This window comes from Crocodylus porosus, unplaced genomic scaffold (genome assembly GCF_001723895.1).
Source record: "Crocodylus porosus isolate Cpor-Errol unplaced genomic scaffold, CroPor_comp1, whole genome shotgun sequence".
Classification (NCBI taxonomy): Eukaryota; Metazoa; Chordata; order Crocodylia; family Crocodylidae; genus Crocodylus; species Crocodylus porosus.
In genome coordinates, this window is record NW_017728917.1 from 977,781 (window position 1) to 997,150 (window position 19,370).

Consider the following 19,370-nt stretch of genomic DNA (forward strand, 5'->3'; position numbering starts at 1 on the left):
ATATGAAAATGTAATTTTGATCAAACTGATGTCAGTATATATGGCTAATATGTGCTTTATGTGTCCAAGCTGAAAAATATCACCTCAACCAGCACAGGAAATTTATTTTCCCAACAGCTTCATTATATTTGAAGTTTAAAACAAATAATGAGGCCAAGAGCTTAGGTAACAAATGAAATTGATCTAAAAGGAGGACTATTACAAAATACCCGACTTGTAATGTCAATGACAAACAATACATGGGAGAGGCAAGAATTTTTGTGAGATATATTTTTCATTGGGCCAACTTGATGGTTGGGATAGAATGACACTGGCAAGCTTTTGGGTATCACAATACCCTTTTGCCTCTCACACATTTATTCTTATGCCAGACTGTTTCCGAGCATGGCAGGGCACTGTTGGTGCCTGCCACTTTAAGAGCGGAGCCAAGCAGCCAGCAGGTGCTTGACTGCGGTGGCCATTTTAGATCTCTGGCCACCTATATAGGCAGGGCAGGCAGCAATGTTGCCTGGCTGCAAGGCTCCATGTAACATCCTGAAGGTAAGGGCAGGAGCTGTAGGGGATGGTTTGGAGGCTCCTGGTCCTGGGCATGACCTAAAACTGCACCCTGCCAGGAGTAGGTGGCCTGGTGGGGCTCTCAGTGGTGTAGCTCTCCCTACCTACTGTGAAACTATAGACCCTAGCTACTATGAAACTATAGAAGGCAATATTTTACAGTTAGGGTGGCCAACATCTGGAAGCAACTTTCTAGGGAAGTGGTCCTTGCCCCTACTGTGGGCAAATTCAAGAGGCTGGATGATCACCTGTCTGGGGTCTTGTCTGCCTGTGGCAGGGGGTCAGGCTAGATGATCTGTTCAGGTCCCTCCTGACCCTAGCTACTATGAAACTATAGAAGGGAGCCCCCAGGAAATGCCAGGCCAGTTATGAGCCTGGTGAAAGGTGGGTAGGGGTGCCTTAACCCTAGCCCTCACCTTTGGGTGGGTTATGTAACATTGGAGGGAGTGGGGCCAGGCATGGCTGTGGCCATCTGAGCCTGTGGGGTGTAGGACCCTGAGGAAAGGTTGTTGGGGCCAGGCATGGCCATGGCCACCTGAGCTCACCAGGGAGGGAAGCCCCATGGTCCCAGTGAAGGGGGCGGTGTGGAGCCCCAGTGAGGGGAGTAGGCCTAGGTATGTCTTTGGATGCCTGAGCCTGTAGTTTGGGTCAGAGGCCAAGAGGCAGGGGCGAGTACTGACCCTGGTAAGTCCCCCACTGTTGGGAGGTCAAGTGAGGCCAAGGTCTTGTCGAAAGCAAGACCTACAGTGAGCACAATAACCTGCTGCTCCGGGGTGGAGCGGGGAGTGAGAGTCCCCGTGAGACCCTGGAACACCAGTCATGGTGTGAGTTAAGAAGGCCACAGTGAGGGGTGCCCCAGAAAGGGGGCAGAGAGGAGGGACCCCAGTGTGGGAGAAGAACCAGAGGGCTGAGAGACCAGAGCGTGTGAGCGTATAGAGTTGCCCCAGAAAGGGGGCAGAGCAAGCTTAGACTGGGTCAGGTAACTGGCTAGCCACTACCAGGTGAGGGTCGCAGGAGAGGCCCAAAAGACAGTATGTCTGCTACCCAGAGTATGAACTAGATAAAGCTTATGGCCTAAGGAGCCCGCTCTAAGAGGGAGCAAGGCAGAATAAGCTGTCAATGCATGAAAGAGACCCTGTGAGAGAGGGTGGAGTGTGAGACTCCCTAGTGAGAGGAGGGCGGTATGAATGTGTGTGACCTAAGGCCTGATGATGAGGCCTAAGCGTGGTCGGGCTGTAAGCCTGGAGCAATGTATCATCTGGATGCTATCTGCGAGGCTTGAGCTGCAGTGTAGGGGAGGAACAGAGCCGCAGATAGTGCCCCCTGGCATCGGGGCAAGAATGGGCAGCCTCCTGCCTTAATTAATATTCTAATTAATTAGCAACAAGGCATGAGTCAGGTGGGTGCTGTCCCCAAAGGCAAGTGGGTCAACTAGCACTGTGGCTATTCAGGGAGTCCCACTTTGCCACACTGAGCTACAAAAAAATGAGATACAATCTGTAGTTCTTATTATTTGAACTTGTATATGGCAGGGTATAGTGATTATTTGATAATAAAAACCAGTATTACCACTACGTTATTATGACTAACTTGGTTAAAGGGTTGACATTTAATACAGAAAATAAATTCTGATGTGACTTATAGTGATAGCAAGTGTCACAAAGACGTACCATGGCACATTCGCTAAATCAACCCAGTGTGACAGCATGTGAGACTCCAAGGTCAGTATAAAAAATGTAAATGAATGTCTGAGGGAAACTTGCATTTCTCATTTTGAAGAGGAACTAGTTGTCCTCTTGTGCTAGAAAAATATGACGTTTCAGTCCTTTGGCAAAAAGAAAACAGGATTACATCAGCTGAACAGTCAAAACTGAAAGTACTTAAAACCTTAGTTAATTCAGAAGTGCCAATTCTGAGGAGGGGTAGGAAGAGAGGTTGTAGGCTTGCAGCACTGAACCAAAACCTGCAATCTGGGTTCAGTCCTTTGCTCTACTGGACTTCATGTGCAGTTTTAGACAAGGCAAGTTCACCCGTAAAACAGAATGTAGTAGTTAGCCATCAAGAAATATCAAGGAAGGCCTATCTCTAGGACTAAATCTTATCTCTAGGACTGTAAAGAGTCTTCCAAGTGCCTCAATCCATTTATCAGGCATCTTTTTGTCAACAAACTGAAAGGGATGAAAAATGCTAGCCATTTCTTTTTTGCTGTAAGAGGGGATATGATTGCGTGGCCTAGTGATTAGGGGTCTCCTGGGAAAGGGAAATCCTTGGTTTTAATCCCTGCTCCCAGGACTGGCTTTGGTTTTAATTCAGTGGCTGTTGATGTAAATGGTGCATCTACATGTCACTGCATGGCAGTGTTGCTATGGTGCTGTGCTTTGGCATTTCCTTTAGTAACCACTCCTACTGTACCATGCACATGGCTCACAGTTAGATTTTGCAGCTATGTTGCTGTAATAGCGCGCTACAATGGGAGTGTGCTGCTGCGGCAATATAGCTGCCAAACACACACACAGACCACGCAATCACTACATTGCCTGTACAGTGATGTAACGTATCACAACGTCCATTAGACACCCAGTGTCTTTTAGGAGCAAAGACCAGAGCCCAGGACTTGCCTTCTGAGTGAGTACTCAGTAGACTAAAGTCAGCCTCTGTCTCATTCTTTCTCTGGTCCAATGACTCTCCAAATCTTTACTATGCATACAACACTTCTTCAGTAGTGTTGTATGCATAGTAAAGATCTGAATCCATTCAGAAGAGGCTCTAGCTTATGGGTAGGGCAATTTCCTGAGACACCGCAGAACACATGCGAAGTTGCATGTCTCCCACCTCCAACAGGTTGAGAAGAAAATGAATCCATAATCTGTCACTTTCTTGATGACGGTTAAATCTCTGCTGGGATTTACATGAAGAATTATAGGTGTCTGGATCCTGAGTGAGCACAGATGTGAGCCAGAAGCTGAGCAACTCAACCTCATTGAGTTTGAGGTTGCCTCAAACATGCCTCGAGTGTTGAGCAGGGGACTAAGGCATCTCAGTGGGTAAAACTTCCATTAACATAAAACTCTGGAGGCTCGTGTAAAATAGTTATTGGCCCCTTTATGATTCTGGAGAGATTGCCCTTGCATAGATTTCAATATTATATTTTGGGCAAACTACAGCTTCAAGGACAGCAGCACTGATATGCTCCACTGCCTTCCACCACTCCCGAAGCTCAGTGAATCTACCTCTATAATCAGTTTTGTACCAAACTATTGCATCTTAAATAGGTTTATCTCTTAAATAACTACTATGCATAAACATGGTTAGTCACAAACTAGCAGAGCAGAATAACTTAAAACTAAAACTTAATAGTCATGTGAGTACATGGACCCTATATAGCTTTGAACCATATTAGACAGACTATCAGACCTAATACTTGTAAAAAGTACGTTCCAACCTGATGTATAATGAACATTGACTAAAAAAACCAGAAATGTCTCATAGTTGGTAGGGCCGGAAGGGACCTAAGCAGTTCATCAAGTCCGAGCCCCTGTCATGGGGAGGAAAGGATGCTGGGGTCAAACGACCCGGGCTAGGTGGCTGTCTAGTTTCCTTTTGAAAACCCCCAGGGTAGGAGTGGGCACCACTTCCCTTGGAAGTTGGTTCCAGATCCTAGCTGCCCTGACTGCAAAGTAGTGCCTCCTGATACCTAGCTTGAATCTACTGTCAGTCAATGTATGGCTGTTATTCCTTGTTACTCCCAGTAGTGCTTGGGGGAACAGATACTCTCCCATTGCCTGCTGGTCCCCTTTGGCAAGTTTATAGGTGGCCACCAGATCCCCTCTCAGCCTTCTCTTGTGAAGGCTGAACAAGTTAAGGTCCCATAGGCTTTCCCCGTAGGGCCTACCTTGCTGCCCCTGATCATGCAAGTGGCCTTCCTGTGGACCCTGCCCCTGACCATGCAAGTGGCCTTCCTCTGGACCCTCTCGATGCTGTCCACATCCCTCCTGAAGTGCGGTGCCCAGAACTGGACACAGTACTCCAACTGCGGCCTGACCAATGTCGCATAGAGGGAGAGATTCACCTCCCTGGACCTGCTCAAGATGCATCTGTGGATGCACAACAAGGTGCGGTAAGCCTTCTTGATGGCATCCCCATGCTGGCAGCCCATGTTCATCTTGGAATCAATAGTGACTCCAAGATCCTTTTCAGCCTCTGTACTGACAAGAAGGGAGTTCCCCAGCCTGTAGGTATGCTGCTGGTTCTTCCTTCCCAGGCGCAGCACCTTGCACTTGTCAGTGTTGAAATCCATCCTGTTCTCATCCACCCACCTCTGTAACCTGTCCAGATCTAGTTGTAGCCTGTCCCCGCCTTCTAGTGTGCCCATTTCTCCCCACATCTTAAGTGTCATATGCAAATTTGAACAAGCTGCTTTTCACTCCCTCATCTAAGTCACTGATGAAGATATTGAATAGTGAGGGCCCAAATACTGAGCCGTGGGGAACCCCAGTGCCCACATCCCTCCAGGTCAAAAATGACCCATCTACCACCACTCTCCAGCTGTGGCCCTCCAGCCAATTTGCAGCCCATCTGACTGTGTAGGCATCGATGCCATAGTCACCTAATTTTTTTAAGGAGGATGGAGTGAGAGACTGTGTTGAAGGCCTTCTTAAAGTCCAGAAAGACTACGTCCACCGTGACACCTGTGTCCAAGGCTTTTGTGACTTGGTCATAGAAGGCAGCCAGGTTGGTCTGACAGGACCTGCCTCGAATGAACCCATGTTGATTGTCCCTAAGCATAATCTCCCCTGCTGGTCCCTTGCAGATGTGCTCCTGGATAATTTTCTCAAAGAGCTTTCCTAGGACTGAGGTAAGACTAATGGGCCTATAGTTTCCTGGGTCCTTTCTCCTCCCTTTTCTGAAAATGGGGACAGTGGCCCTCTTCCAGTCCTCTGGCACTTCACCAGAGCACCATGAGTGCTTGTAAAGCTGTGCCAGGCATCCCACAATGATCTCTGCCAATTCCCTCAGCACTCTGGGGTGGAGATCATCAGGACCTGCTGATCTGAACATGTCTAGTTCCACCAGAAGTTCTCTGACTAGGTCCTCACTGACCCTGGGCCTGGGTGCATCTCCCCTGGGTCTATCCAGGATCCCAGTGTGGGGGATGTCCCTGCTCAGAAAAATGGAAGCAAAAGAATCTGTTAAAGAAGTTAGCTTTGTCATGTGGTACAACCACCAGATTACCAAGCATGTCCTGCAGAGGCCCCACGTTACTTGGTACCTTTTTACCCCCTATGAATTTAAAAAAGGACTTCTTGTTATCTTTGATCATCTCTGAGTACACAGAATGGGGCAGAACATTTGATCAAAGCATCTCTCAGTATTCCTAGGATTAAGACTTGAAGCATCAACTTACATTTTAAAACACAAAAAGGAAGGTCAAGGATGAATTGTTATATTTGAACTTGAATCTAGTATATAGGACATGATGTACAGCAGGCTTAAAATTTCTAATTTAATAGAGTTCCACTAGTGATAGATGAGTGTGTGAGTTTTAGTGTAGCCTTAGGGTCATTGGGGCTTCTTGCCGCAATATTATTCTCATTTATTATCAGCAAAGAGAGAGCATGGTACAAATTCTGGTAACTACCAGTGCTTTTGTCTATGCTAGAACACCTATTACTGTAGCTTCATCAGCAATAGCTAGGGCCACGAGTAGGAGTATACAAGGAATTTCAAGGGAAAATATTTAGTACAGACACTGCCTATGAAAGTAGCTAATTACATTTTCATATATTTCATAAACATTAGGGACTGGAAGGGACCTTGCGAGATTGAGTCCACCCCCCCGCCATAGGCAGGAAGTCTGCGGGGATCAAATTTTGTCATCAGAAAGATTGATAACTTTTAAAGCATACATTTTTGCTTATATTGCTATCAGTTATTCTTCAAGAATGAAAGAAACAGGAAATGACTATCAAGTTATTTGACAAACAACAGAATTGTTAAAAAAAAATATATATATATAGATAATCAGTATTTACATTTGATGACAGAGAATGAAAAACAGATCAGACACTTAAATGTTTTAAGAAAAACTAACAAGTTTACAAAAAGTGGAAGAGACATTTAATAATTACTGTACAGGCTATGTCAATCATTTAGTTTCACAGCAGTTTCCTTGGAGTGTATGAAATTCATAGGAAATAAATGTGCAAAATTAAACAATGACAGAACGGTTTCTTTGGAGATCTGCTCCTAACATTGCATAGTACTGTTTGATGGATACCTTAATATTTGTTGAACAAAAAATTATAGTTTAATTTGTGTGTATCCAATCAAGAAACGGGAAGGGGGGGGGAAACACAATGCTGGTTAAGAAAATGGTGTTCTGTTCGTTTGGTGCATGGCAATATATGGAACTAGTGTAGATAAGATCCAGCAGTGAGACAAGGAACAGGAAACCCTGATAATGGCCTCTATAAAAATAGTTTAAATTAATCCAGAAATGTTGTCAGACAATGTGCTAGCCTCAGTGCAGATACATGACATGAAGAAAAGGGGCAAAAAAGCCCCCATATACTCATGAATCTGCTTTCCAGTGATTTCAGCATGTTTTGGATCAACTGACCTACAAAAGACATGGGCAGGATAATACATTCACAAGTGCCCTGTACCCCCTGAAGGGGTAGCACTAGGATCTGAACTAGGAGTAATTTAAAACCCTGGTGTTATTAGGTGAAACTTCACTGAAGTAAAAAAGAGTATTAGGTTCTTAATCATTTGGGCAATTATAGCCTTCACAGCCTAGGTCAAATTAATCCTCTGTGTAGCTTATTTTCTAAATCTGTGGAAATCATCTGTATTTGTATCTTTCAAAAGAGCATGATAATGAGCAAAACCCATTTACTATATCAGAAATACATTCAGCTACATTTATTCTGACAAACAACAAGATCTTGTTCTTGGTTCCACCTGTACAAGGCCACTAACATCAGTTAGCTCACCTATGTATAAAGGGCAGCAGAATTTGGTCAATTGCTTTTGAACAGCTCCCCTTGGCATTTTACATACTGTTTAGCCTCCTGAATCTGGTCCATCCTAGTAAGTGTTACTTATGGAAACCAACAGAGCGCGGACACCCTTCAGAGCATGAAATGCAAATGTCTATTCAGCTCTTGAAATGGTTCAGTGTGAACACCGTTTAAACTTAGTAGTTTGCCAGGGAAGACTTCTTTCCCATTCAGGAGTTTGGAATGAATGATGTTCAATTTTATTCAGGAGCTCCATTCCTTAGCATTTCACTTCTTTCCAGAGACAGCCGAATGATATCCTTCCTAACATTGGGATGATCTTCTAACTCTTCATATAAAGACTGAACAATGTCCAATCTCCTATAGTCCACTGGTTTTACCAGACTGCGAACAACCTGAAGGCATCTCTCTTTCAGGGTGAACACTGCAGAGAGAAAAGATTGGCTGAGAAGTGCTAGAGAAGCTCATTGTATCAAAATGTGAAAGTATTTTTACTAAAGTTAGCCTGCAGCACTCTTGTGAAAGAGGTATTATTTTTCTTATGTTTATATAAAGGGAAAAATTGGATGGTGAGATATTACCTACATCCCATGGAATGACTGGCCAAGCTAGGAATAGAAATGTAGCAACTGAACCACAAAACCTTATGCAAAATATTAAAAAAATGCTGAATGAGGAGCTTAAGTCAAGGCCTGATTGCGGATTTTTCTCTTCAGCCTGGTGGTTAACAATGTTGCTTTAGGAAGTCCTTCAAGAACTTTTCTGCTTTAGAGAGAAAGTGTCTACCAATTTATTGAATTTTTGATTCAGTCACCCATTTTTTATATTAAAGTAGAATAAGGTGTGTGGTCTTAATTCACTGGTTTCCCCTTAAACACTGCCAGATTTAACTTATTTTACCAGGTAGTGTGATGTCTGCCAATATGTAGTTCCCATCCACATTGTGAGTAGGCTCAAACAGCTCCATCTTGTTGACAAGAAGTCTGTCATTTGTCTCTGCATCTCTGAATAGCCAAAGATGCCCTAGAACAAAGCAGAGATCAAACGTAATGGGGGAGACGTATGTCCAGTTCATCTGAATGATACCTTTTGATAATATACGAATGAGAACAAGATAGCATACAATATTATTCAGCTCTGGATTTAGCGGACTCAGAGCTTGCGCAGGATCACAGAGAATTGGAGCAAAGGAAGAATTTGGATTGGTGATTCTTAACCAGGGTGCCGTGTGATCTTTGGACAGGCACTGCCAGGTGTGAGGAGGTAGGGGCAGGCTCAGGTTTCTCCCTGCCTGGCTGCTGCCCTGTCCAGCTCCCTAAGGAGGCAAGTGCTGTAGTGCAGCGGTTCCCGACCTTTTTAGATGGTGGACCGGCAAACCGCAGAAGTGACCACAGACCAGGAAACTGCAGATTGGAAGTGACGAGTATACCACAGACTGGCCACTCCTTGTTTATACTCAGTTTTATACTTGGTATGAAAAAGAGTTGGCTGCCTGTCCACAGTACGAGTCACTTCTGGACACCCAGTCCGGCCGCCAACCCTTCGTGGCCCAGGGCTTGGGAACCTCTGCCATAGCAGATAAATTCGTTTTACAAAACGGGGCACCACTCAATTCACACAAGCTGGGGATGGAGGGCCTGGAGTCGAATAACAAGTGCCCGGGTTCACAAAGCTCGAGATCAAGGCCTGTCAACCCACGTGTCGTGACCCAAAGGGGGGTCACAAGAATACATACGAAAGGGTTGCGGCCAAACTTCAAAAAACCCCCAAAACAACGGGTTTTGCTTTAAAGGAAAAAAGCATGGGGAGCTCTGCCTGCAAGGGGCTGCTCGGCCCCCCCGTGCCCCACACACCCACAGTGGGGCTGGCACCGACCCAGGGCACGGGACAGCGCCGGCGCCCGGCCCCTGGCACCCACCCACGAAGCTGTGCATGCGGCGGCCGGTGCCGGGCTGCAGCACGGGGTAGCTCTGCGGCCTGCCCTCGAAGTCCAGCCACACCGGCAGCACCAGGCGCGGGCTCCAGTTGCGGAAGATCACCTGCGCCGGCTCGCGGCTGCTGGCGGAGCGCAGCGTCCCGCGCCCCGCCGCCGCCGCCTCCTCCGGGCCCTGCGGCATCTCCGCGCCGCCGGTCCGCCCAGACCGCGCGCGCCCGTGCGCATGAGCGCGCATGTGCAGAGCGGCGCCGGCCGCCATGACGCTCCGGCGGGAGGGGGGCGAGCGGCTTCGTTGCGCATGTATGGGGCGGTGCCCGTTGCTCGGGGCTCTCGCCGGTGCTAAGTGTGCTTGCGCAGCGTGTTGGAGTGGGGAGTGGCTGTCCTTGTTCCTAAGCCTAATTAAGCGTGAGCCTGAGCCTTAAGCACTAGGGGCTGCAGTGGGATGAAATGGAGAAAAGGGGATGCTGAAGACAGGCATTTCAGGCCCAACTTTCCCACCCCTTTGGGGGTTTCTGCCCATGGTGCCCATGCGTCGGGGGAGTGAGTCTGTCTGCTGCGTGACCCACGTTGCAATGGAGGTTTGAGCTGTGAGGGTTTGGGATGCTCCCATGTCTGTTACAAACGTAGCTTGCAAAGCCAGTAGTGTTGCCATGCGCTAACTGCCAACACAGTCTCTTCAAAATGTGCGTATCTGGGTCGCTTCGAGCCCTGAGATGCTGACGCAGCCATGCCCAGTAGGTTGCCATTGAGCTGTGTAGCCATTCATGTGGAATAGTATGAACGGTCGCTCTTGTGTCACCTGCAGTTTAACTCCCCCCTGCCCCCCGTTATTTCTACATGTCAGTGTTCGCTGTGGTGTTTTTCCAGTGAGCTGTACTGTGTGTGTGAACACTAGCAATGGTTTCCAACTTTTGGCAGGCAAGTATGACCTGATATTTAAGTGTCTGTGTTGGAACAGTATTGTTCAGGTTAGAAAGCCAAACCCTTGGAAGTTGGAAAACATCAGAGTGTCATTGTCTTGCATCCCCTTGTGCACATGCATTGTGACAGGTTTTAATTAAATAACTGCAACTGTATTTTTCTTAGGACGTTTGGCAGAGCACAATGGATATGCATTGCTGTATCAAGAAATGGTTGGATGATGCAGGAAGGGAGAGGAACACTGAGCGTGCTTTCCAAAAAGATACAGTACAAATTTCTGTTTTCTAGGTGAGGATCAAGCCTTTTGCTAAAAGCAATTTTTTTTGTTTAAGAAATAGAAATGTGCCATGGGAAATACAGAACAACCCCTGGATTAATCGCATCAGCTGCCTATATGCAATACAGATTAATCAAGTCTGCTCTGTGTTCTAATTAATACACTTTAGCAGTGCTCCGTCATCATGTCTATTAAGCCTCCATGTGTTTTAAAACAGTTGCTGGAGTGCTTTAGCTAAACCTCATCAAATGAGAAATTTTAATTAGTGTGGTTGCTGAAGAGCCACTCCAATTAAAATGCCTCATTGTCATACCTGTTAAGCCCTGAACATTTAAAGATGCCTACAGGATGCTTAGTTAAACCTCAGCTAAAGCATCTTGTGGCCATTTTTAAACATGCAGGGCTTAATAGACGTGAGGATGAAGCGTTTTATTTACAGCATCTCTCTAGGAACTGCCCTACTTAAAATGCCCCACCCCAAGCATGTGTATAGACAGCTAATATCATTTCTAGAGAGTAGGCACTACTGGCAATTTCTGAGCGTGTATGTGTTTTGCAGAATGAGAAGGGTTAAAGAGCTTGTATAGATCATGTTTATTTCTGATGACTCTAAGTATATAATAATGGTGTAAGGTAGAAATAAATGATTCTGTGTATGGATAGGTGTAGGTAGGAGGGTCTATGTGAGGGGGGTATTAGAAACGTTGATTGTTCACATGGTGCTATGAGAGTGTAAGTGGTAAAAATGCATGTCTGAGGGAATGGATATGTGTAATGTGCATGTTTCCAAAACAGTCCCTATCACAAAAGCACAGTGCTGCACTCTTCTGAGAGGAGTGAATCCTCTTCAAATGATGCAGACATCACATCCTTATGTCAACTGCATTTCCAAGGATACTGAACAGAAACTTTGAAAGCAATAGGAAAAAAAAAACTTGTGAAGATCCGCCTTTCTGTCCACCTTATTGGACAACGTAATCCAGAGCCATTTCACACTGGCTGTGTTTGTTGTCGGTATAAATTAACAAAGCAGTAGTACGGATCAGTAACTGGAAGAGGCATCAGATGCTGTATTTATAGCTCCCATTTCACAGGCAGGATCTATTAGCAATAATTGACAGGTCTCCCTGCAACATTTTTTAACTTACTAGGCTGCTTGATCCTTTAATTTTGTTCCCACATTTAGGATTTAGCATTAGGAAATTGAATAGTAATTGTTTTTAATTTTTGAGCATCACTGTCTTTTGCATTGATCTATTTTAGTGTTTTAGGAAAAAAGGAATAATTATTATTTTTCCCATTAGAAACATTACATGTTCTTTTGCATATATCCCTTATTTCCATGAGAAATGTGGTGGTGGTTATAGCAACTAAATGTTCTTAGGTATTTTTTTGACAGGCTGTTTATGTTGTTTTCCATTCCAGCAGCAAGATGCTGCTGGATCAAGAAAAAAGGAAAGCTAGCATCATAGCCTCTCTGCAGGCACTGGGACAGGATTCTGCAAAAGGGAGAAAGAGTAAGAATTCCAGAAGAAAGATGATCTCAGATTTAAGTCCTTCTCTGTGCCATTGCCTGCCTCCTGGGAAACTTATGCCTGGATCCAACTTCAGTGATGGAGTCCACTGGAAGAGAATTCTCCCCACAGGACCATCCGCTCTGGGAAGACGGAAGCTGACAAATCTGGGAAAAAAGCCTCACGTTCCTAAGGGCAGAGGATACGGCACATGGACACCTTCCCAATTTCTGCAGCACATCTTATCCCCACCCCTTGGGCACCAGGCAAGTGAGAGACCCAGCAGATTCAAGGTGAGGACTAGCAACAGTTAGTCTTATAGGACTGATTCTAAGGAGCAAATTTAACCTAGGTATAATGGCCCTGATTTCAGTGGGCTTCTCTTAGAAATATAGTTGGCCCCTATCTTTATAGTACGAGGAAGTATTTAACCCAAATGTAAGAAACAATATTTGTTTTTGTCTTTAATTTTCACAGATGAACTGATAGCAGATTGTACTGGTATAATGATGTAATTTGTACCGGCAGTAACAATTAGAGAGGGTTTGAGAGGTGAGCGTCTAAAGTGTGAACCTTATATTAAAAATTCCAGAAACTACCTCAATAAAATGTGATCTTTTAACTAAAGACTTATGACCCCTTGTGGAAAGCTCACTTTCCCATTTTGTCTGTTAAAAGTAGTATCTGTATGAAGAAAGGGTTTTGTTCTGAGCAAGTTATTTGCTGCTGCCTCTTTACTCCCCATTTAGTATAGGGTTCCTTCACTTAGCTACTCCTGATTTACACTGGTGTATGTGAGAGGAGAATACACCAGGAATTATCTTCCATTAAACGCAGTTCAGCTGTGAGCTTTGGCTCTCATTATAGGATCACAAGTTAAGGGGTAACAGGTACAGCGAGATGTGAAACACGTTTTATTGCCATGGAAAGAGTGAGGGAAGGATGCAAAGAAAACTCACTCCCTAGTCAAATGTTCCAGCTCTTCTAATGAAGCATTTCAGTGTTTTGTTCAGCTGAGACTGTGGTAGCAGTCAAGCTACTACCAGTGGGTCTGTGTTGTTGTGCATCCTTTTGCCTTGGAGAAAATGGAATTTTCCTTTGTCATAATCCACTCCCTGTTTCCCAGTGCATCATAACCATGATGGTTCTATTGTGTTTCTCATTTTTCATGCATCCAGGGGTTCAAATTTGCACCGGTGTTTACTTGAACTAGGCTAGCATAGGACAATTAGGCCTCATACTATGAGGCATAATTTGATTGCAAAATAAGGCAAGAAAGAATCTTTCCCAAAAGGACGGTATTGTCCAATTAATATACTATGAGGTTTTTCGCTGAAGGATCTGACATTAGTGAAATCAGGATATTAGACAACCTGTGGCGAGGCTGTTCTGGTACGGTAATTTCTAGGTTCCTGTAAAAGACAGGATAGGAAACAGGAAGATGCTGCTTTTGCTGTAATAGCATCTGCCATGAATGTACTTCCGCGTGGAAACATGCGGCTTTTGGTGCAACGGCTGTAATAAGGGGTTTCAAATATGAAAAATATTCTCCAGCAAAAAGATTTTAATCACAATACTTAATCATGAAACTACAAAAATACTGGAACTAGTAATAAGAGTAACCAGCTATTGATTACTGTCTTCTTTCAGTCAGATCTTCTGTTCAGGTTTAAAAAAGCTGCTAAATGCATTGTCATGCTTTGCTTACTTTACAAAGAACACCACCTTCGGTGAGTAGTGATGATTTGTAATATGTCTATTTTATATCCTGTGTAGTGGTATCTTGGCGTCTCCTACTTAGCAACAACACATTTATCTCAGTTTTAAAAATGTTATCTCTTATTTTTCAAACACAAATATGGCCAGAGATGTTTTGGAGGTTAATTTTGAAACAAGTAAATGAAAGTTTTGGTACTGTCACCAAAATTATGAATGAATGTTTGTGCAGTTAATAAGGATCCTGAAGACTTTACTGAATCCTCCCTTGCGCCTTCCTAAGCTTTTTCATATTTGTTCAAATGTAGTTTAATACACAGGCATATTAGCGATGCTCTGTCATCAGAAGGGTCTGCAGTTCCAAAGTAAAAGCTAAGTTAGGAAAATGAAACATTTTTGTTTTGTATAGAGAGATAATATTGCAATTATGAAAATAACCCAGGTCCAATCCTGCAAATGCTTACTTACTGTGGCTTACTGACATTACACAAGACTAGCGAAGGCTATATGCAATGGGGGTTGCGAGCTTCATGTAGGAAAAAACGTCAGCAACTTGAATTGCTTAACTAAGATACAGTCATTAAACCTATGTTTCCTCTTTTGCACGTAATGCATTTAAATATTTGCAAGTGGGGAGGTGAGCCTTAAAAAATGTTTGTTTGGTCAAAAAAATTCAAACAATCTTTTTTTTTGGTTAGGGCCAACCTCAGTTATGGTATTGAGAGAGTAAGGAGACGGCAGCTCAGCTCAAGTCACATGGAACAGTCTCGGGAAGAGATTCTTTTTGATGTGACATTATTCAGGGCTAAGAAACAGGTAATGAGAATGGCAGACTCACCACTTCTTGGACCAAATCCTCCCACATGATTAGGTTGGTCTCACTAAAATTATGCAACTGGTTTATATAGAGACAAAAATTTCCCTTGAATTTGAATGTAATGCTTGAACCTAAGCGTAGATCTTTCAGGCTTTAAGGAAGCTGTCAAAGTTGCAGCTCCTAGGATTCTCTAAATTTTGTGTTTTTTTTCTTGCCTCCACCTATGTATGCAGTTCACATGGTGGTGAATGGGAGACACAGATCACTGTATTCCCTGAAGTTTTTCCTTAAACTCAATTGTTTGAGTTCTGTAGAATGAATTAAATCTATATAAGCTGGTGCATTAGATTGACTTAAATGCAAAGTATATCATAAAAAGGTAATTAACAATAAAATTAATAAATCCACCATAGTCTGGCACTTAAACAAACTTATAACCAGTATGGCTAGCCTCTACTGCTCGCCACCCTGTTTTGAAAATAGCTGTAAAAAGATAACTGTCTCCTAAGGAGATGAAATATGCCTAGTGTATCACTTCACTGTGAAAGGACTGGACATGGGGTTAAGATACTAGGCTTGCCACTGAGCTGCTGGGAAAACATAGACCAAATCAAGCCCCAGCTCTTTGCCTTATTTTCCCAAATTACTAAATTGGATTAATGATACCTCCTGCTTTGTAAAGAGATTTGAGATCTACTGATGAAAAATTCAGCATAGAAACTAGCTGCTGTTTTTGTTTTAATTAACTATAAACGCAATGTTCTGTTCAGTGACACGGGCCTGACTGCAATATACTGGTTTGTTGACACCTAAATAGCATCTGTGCAGAGGGGAACCTTTCTGGTTTCTGTACCTTAACTGTCTTTCCCGTCTTGAAGGCCAGGATTTCTCAGCGTGCCATCTTCATTCTTCATCAGTGCCCACAGGAAAGAAGTGAGAAAGACATTAGCTACATGCTAATTACCTTGCAACCTGTAAAGGCATTTGGAAATTACTCTACCAGGATTCAGAAGGAAGTAGCAAAAGTTGCATGGTACTCCAGGTAATGATGACTGAGTTTAACTCTTTAGTGTGAGACATCAGCTCGCTAAAGTCAGGGTCAATTTGACTGAGGCAAAACGGTAGTTATTTAGGACAGCAGTCATCTGAGTAATTGTAGGGAGGGACTGACCTCTAAACTGGTTTGTGTTGGATAATGAATACCTTAGAGTTGCTGGGAAAAGAGAAAAGCATCCCAAAACTGGTTTTTACCATGATTGATGGTCTTGCATAGAGACTACACTTTTTGTATGCTAGAGAGAAACACTTGCACTGCCACTTTCAACTTAGAGCCTGTTGCATTGAACACAGCTATTCACTATAGGTTTGCTGTAAAGCCAGCAGCAATGGGGTGCAATCTAGATTTCAACCATCCTACCTCTGCTCCTGAATGTTGAATGTGTGTGGATTAGGACCAAATCTGCATCCGATTTTGCAGCTTATCACTGAGGTCAGTATCATTATCTCCAGTTTACATATGAAGAAACTGAGACATAAGCAGAGTAATTTGTCTGAGACTACTATGCAGGTTAGTAGCGGAGCTGAGGATTAAATCCAGACCTGAGTTGAAGTCCAGTTCTCTATTCCATTGTGCTGCTCTGTGCAAAAGACAAGCCCAAAGGCAATGAATTTAAGGCTTTGAAAGCTTGAGATACTAAGAACAGTTTGGGACTGGCACAAAATTGGTGAACAGTTACTTATGTTCATGGGATCTGTCCTTTCCAGATACGAATCTTGCCAAGTAATGATCCAACAGGGCTATGCGCCACATTCCTTCTATATCTGTCTCTCAGGATCTGGTAAGTGTGTATTTATTGCTTTGCTCTAGGGAAGCAAATTAAATTAAGGTTCAGCTTATTTATGGGATGGGTGTGCAGTGTTTTCCCCCTTCTCTCTCTCTAAGAGTGCTGTTCTGTAGCTGGGGGAGTGTCAAACATTTGGCCTTCAAGCTGGATCCAGCCTGTAGATGTTGGTCATCTGGTCTGCAGGGCTTCTGTCTAGTGGGGACATATCACGTCTGACTGACCTATGGGGCTGCTTTTCCCAGCTCTCTGATCTGCTAGCAGGGCTGGAATGTAGGTGGTTAATGCTTCCCTCTCCTCTCCAAGAATTTCAGGTTTTCAGTTACAGATCAGCATGTATTAACAGGATGGTGAATAACGACAGTACTGATCCAAGACGGCAGCTGTGTAGAGAAGTCCTGTGGTCCAACTCATTTTTGACACCTTTGACACCCTACAGCATTTTAAAATGGACTTTAAAGGAGTTATGCAAGTAGAGGTAGCAGTGTTACGTAGGGGAAGGGATGTTTCCTTCATTCCAGCTTTGCTGTGCTGACAGGAACAATATCAAGTTTCTTGGCCTCTTTCAGAAACAGATGGGGCAGCAGAATTTTTTATTGTTGGAAAAAACTAAGGATTATATAATGATTACAAAGCATTAACTCTTCCAGGAGTTCCAGCTGTGGTAGAGAGAAGATTGAAACCTCACTTGCAGTGGGATCCTTTAGAATTTACAACAGGTCCCTTGGTTTAAATCTGCTTTATTCTCCATTTCTCAAACTCACCCTTGCGTTCTCTTGAGTTCTCAACCAGATTTCATTGGCTGGGATCCTGTGAGGTGCTGAACATCATGGTGTTCTGCCTCCTGCAAGATTTGTCTCTATGAAAAGAAAGCTTTGCCACGTGATTTGCAATGTGGCATCTAGGTGGACAAGGTTCTTTGGGTAATTTGTCATTGAAACCTGTCCCCCTCTTCTGCCCCCAGATTACAAAGAAGATAATGTTCAGTAAATCCGTGAGAAATTTTGTGCACTCAAATTTTATGCACACATGCTGATAGAAGGAAGGACTGGAATATCAAGCTGTCACATTTTAAATGCATCTGTTCTTCTTGTACCATTACTTAGGCATCTGTGGTTGGGGAATATGCATTCTGTGTTTGCTCATTATAATTTGCCTACAGCTAGTAACAGTGAAAGAGCTGTGTGCGCTGCATATTCGTGAAATGCTTCTTTAAAAAAAATAATTGTAATTCCATGAGTTACATCTGAACCTCTCCTCAAGTCAGCAGGGCAGTATTTACACTTGTGTTTCCTTGGAAATCTCTTGGGCTATCTGAAATATGTTGCCACTCACTTAAGACTCTCGTCAACTGCGTGTTTGTTGGTTTCCAGGATGTGCCTGTGTTACATAAGTAATTCTTCCTTAAGGTTTTAACACCAGTGTACTCTATGAGGAAATGTTCCAGACCTTTTCTGTTCTTTAGATGAGTCAGTCTGTGCCATTTTATAAAGTTCAAAAGTAAAATGTGATGGTATGCTGACACAATCTGTGATACTGTGCAACTCCACACACCACACCTGCATTTTGCTTTTTTTTTCAAAATGTGTGTTTTGGATTAGACTGCCTTGAAAGTCTCATGTTAAAGTTTGTAGCAGTTTGGGTAAAGATATGTGTATCTTTCAAACTTAAAGACCCTAACACCTTATTTTCAAACCGCTTTTAGAAAAATGCCCAGAGTTTGTGACTTGTTTGCCTAAGATGTCCCTGTTTGTTTTATTAGGTAACAGCTAATTTGAGATGATGTTTTATTTTGCAGCAACAGTTATCAGGAAGAACCATGACAATGGCCAGTTAAAGCCTGCCTGGTTCTTTAGTCAAGGGGATGCATTTGGGGTGAGTTTCAGAACAAAACAGTACATCTGGTTTTGGAAAGCATCAACTCCAGACAGGGAGGACATACACTCTCATTGTTCTGAAGCAGATAGAGTTTCATGTAACTTACTATATATGCTGTACTGGTGAGACATAACACTCGGATCCTGTGTACTTGTGCATATTGAAAGGGCCACATAGTTTTCTTAAGAGCTGGGGGTTTTCCAAATGTCCTTGGCCAGTATTTTACTCCTTGGCGCTGTAACGCAGCATTTTATGCGCCAGTTGAGTATTACTTTGTGTCCCTCCGATTGCTTTATATCAGCTGTGCAGTGATTCTTGTACTGTGGGATAAAACATACCGTTGTCCACATAATGTAAAACTTGTTATTGTAAGCTGATTCTTTAAAATTAACAAGTATATTTTTATTTGGTTAATTATATGCAGAAGGCAGAGAGAAAAAATTTAAACATCTTAACATTCAGCCTTTTTCATCTCTATCTTGATTTTCAGGATCAAGAGATTATAAATGGTGACTCCTGGCAGGGAACTGTTATTATTCAGGAACCAGCTGAGTTTCTCTGCATTGACCAAGAGGTAAGCATTTCTTAAAATCAAACACGTGGAAGCACATTGCACCAAATATTGCATCTGTTTGCATCCACTCATTCTTGTTCAGTTGAGGGGCCTTCTGCATTCAGAGGTATATTAAAGATGGCTTTATGTGCAGAAGTTGTTACCACCACCAATATTACTTTCAAGGCCTATGCTTTGAAATTGTGGTCCATCTGCGTATGCATGTGCATCTGCTATACAACTGCCTTGGATACGTGGAGAAAACACTGATGCTTACTGTCACATAATTGGGTCCTTTGAATTAGTGATGTGCATTGGGTGTGTCCAGTGCGTAAGATGA

General features: G+C 43.5%; 2 protein-coding genes across 2 annotated transcripts in view; one reads left to right on the forward strand and one right to left on the reverse strand.

The window, feature by feature from the left end:
• Window positions 1-5,982: 5,982 nt before the first annotated feature.
• Window positions 5,983-9,706, reverse strand: VHL (von Hippel-Lindau tumor suppressor). The gene is made up of 3 exons (XM_019536573.1): window positions 9,496-9,706; window positions 8,478-8,600; window positions 5,983-8,001 (listed from the first exon to the last, which is right to left on the reverse strand). The coding sequence occupies exons 1-3, from the start codon at window positions 9,692-9,694 to the stop codon at window positions 7,817-7,819; spliced, it is 507 nt and encodes a 168-aa protein (XP_019392118.1). The 5' UTR covers window positions 9,695-9,706; the 3' UTR covers window positions 5,983-7,816.
• Window positions 9,707-10,399: 693 nt separating this feature from the next.
• Window positions 10,400-19,370, forward strand: part of LOC109311135 — a 21,772-nt gene continuing 12,801 nt past the window's right edge. The window contains exons 1-9 of the mRNA XM_019536574.1: window positions 10,400-10,435; window positions 10,612-10,722; window positions 12,137-12,518; window positions 13,876-13,955; window positions 14,640-14,757; window positions 15,637-15,800; window positions 16,523-16,596; window positions 18,398-18,474; window positions 18,968-19,051. Of these exons, the coding sequence (XP_019392119.1) occupies window positions 10,652-10,722; window positions 12,137-12,518; window positions 13,876-13,955; window positions 14,640-14,757; window positions 15,637-15,800; window positions 16,523-16,596; window positions 18,398-18,474; window positions 18,968-19,051 (1,050 nt within the window). The 5' untranslated portion in view covers window positions 10,400-10,435; window positions 10,612-10,651. The remainder of the gene's footprint in view (window positions 10,436-10,611; window positions 10,723-12,136; window positions 12,519-13,875; window positions 13,956-14,639; window positions 14,758-15,636; window positions 15,801-16,522; window positions 16,597-18,397; window positions 18,475-18,967; window positions 19,052-19,370) is intronic.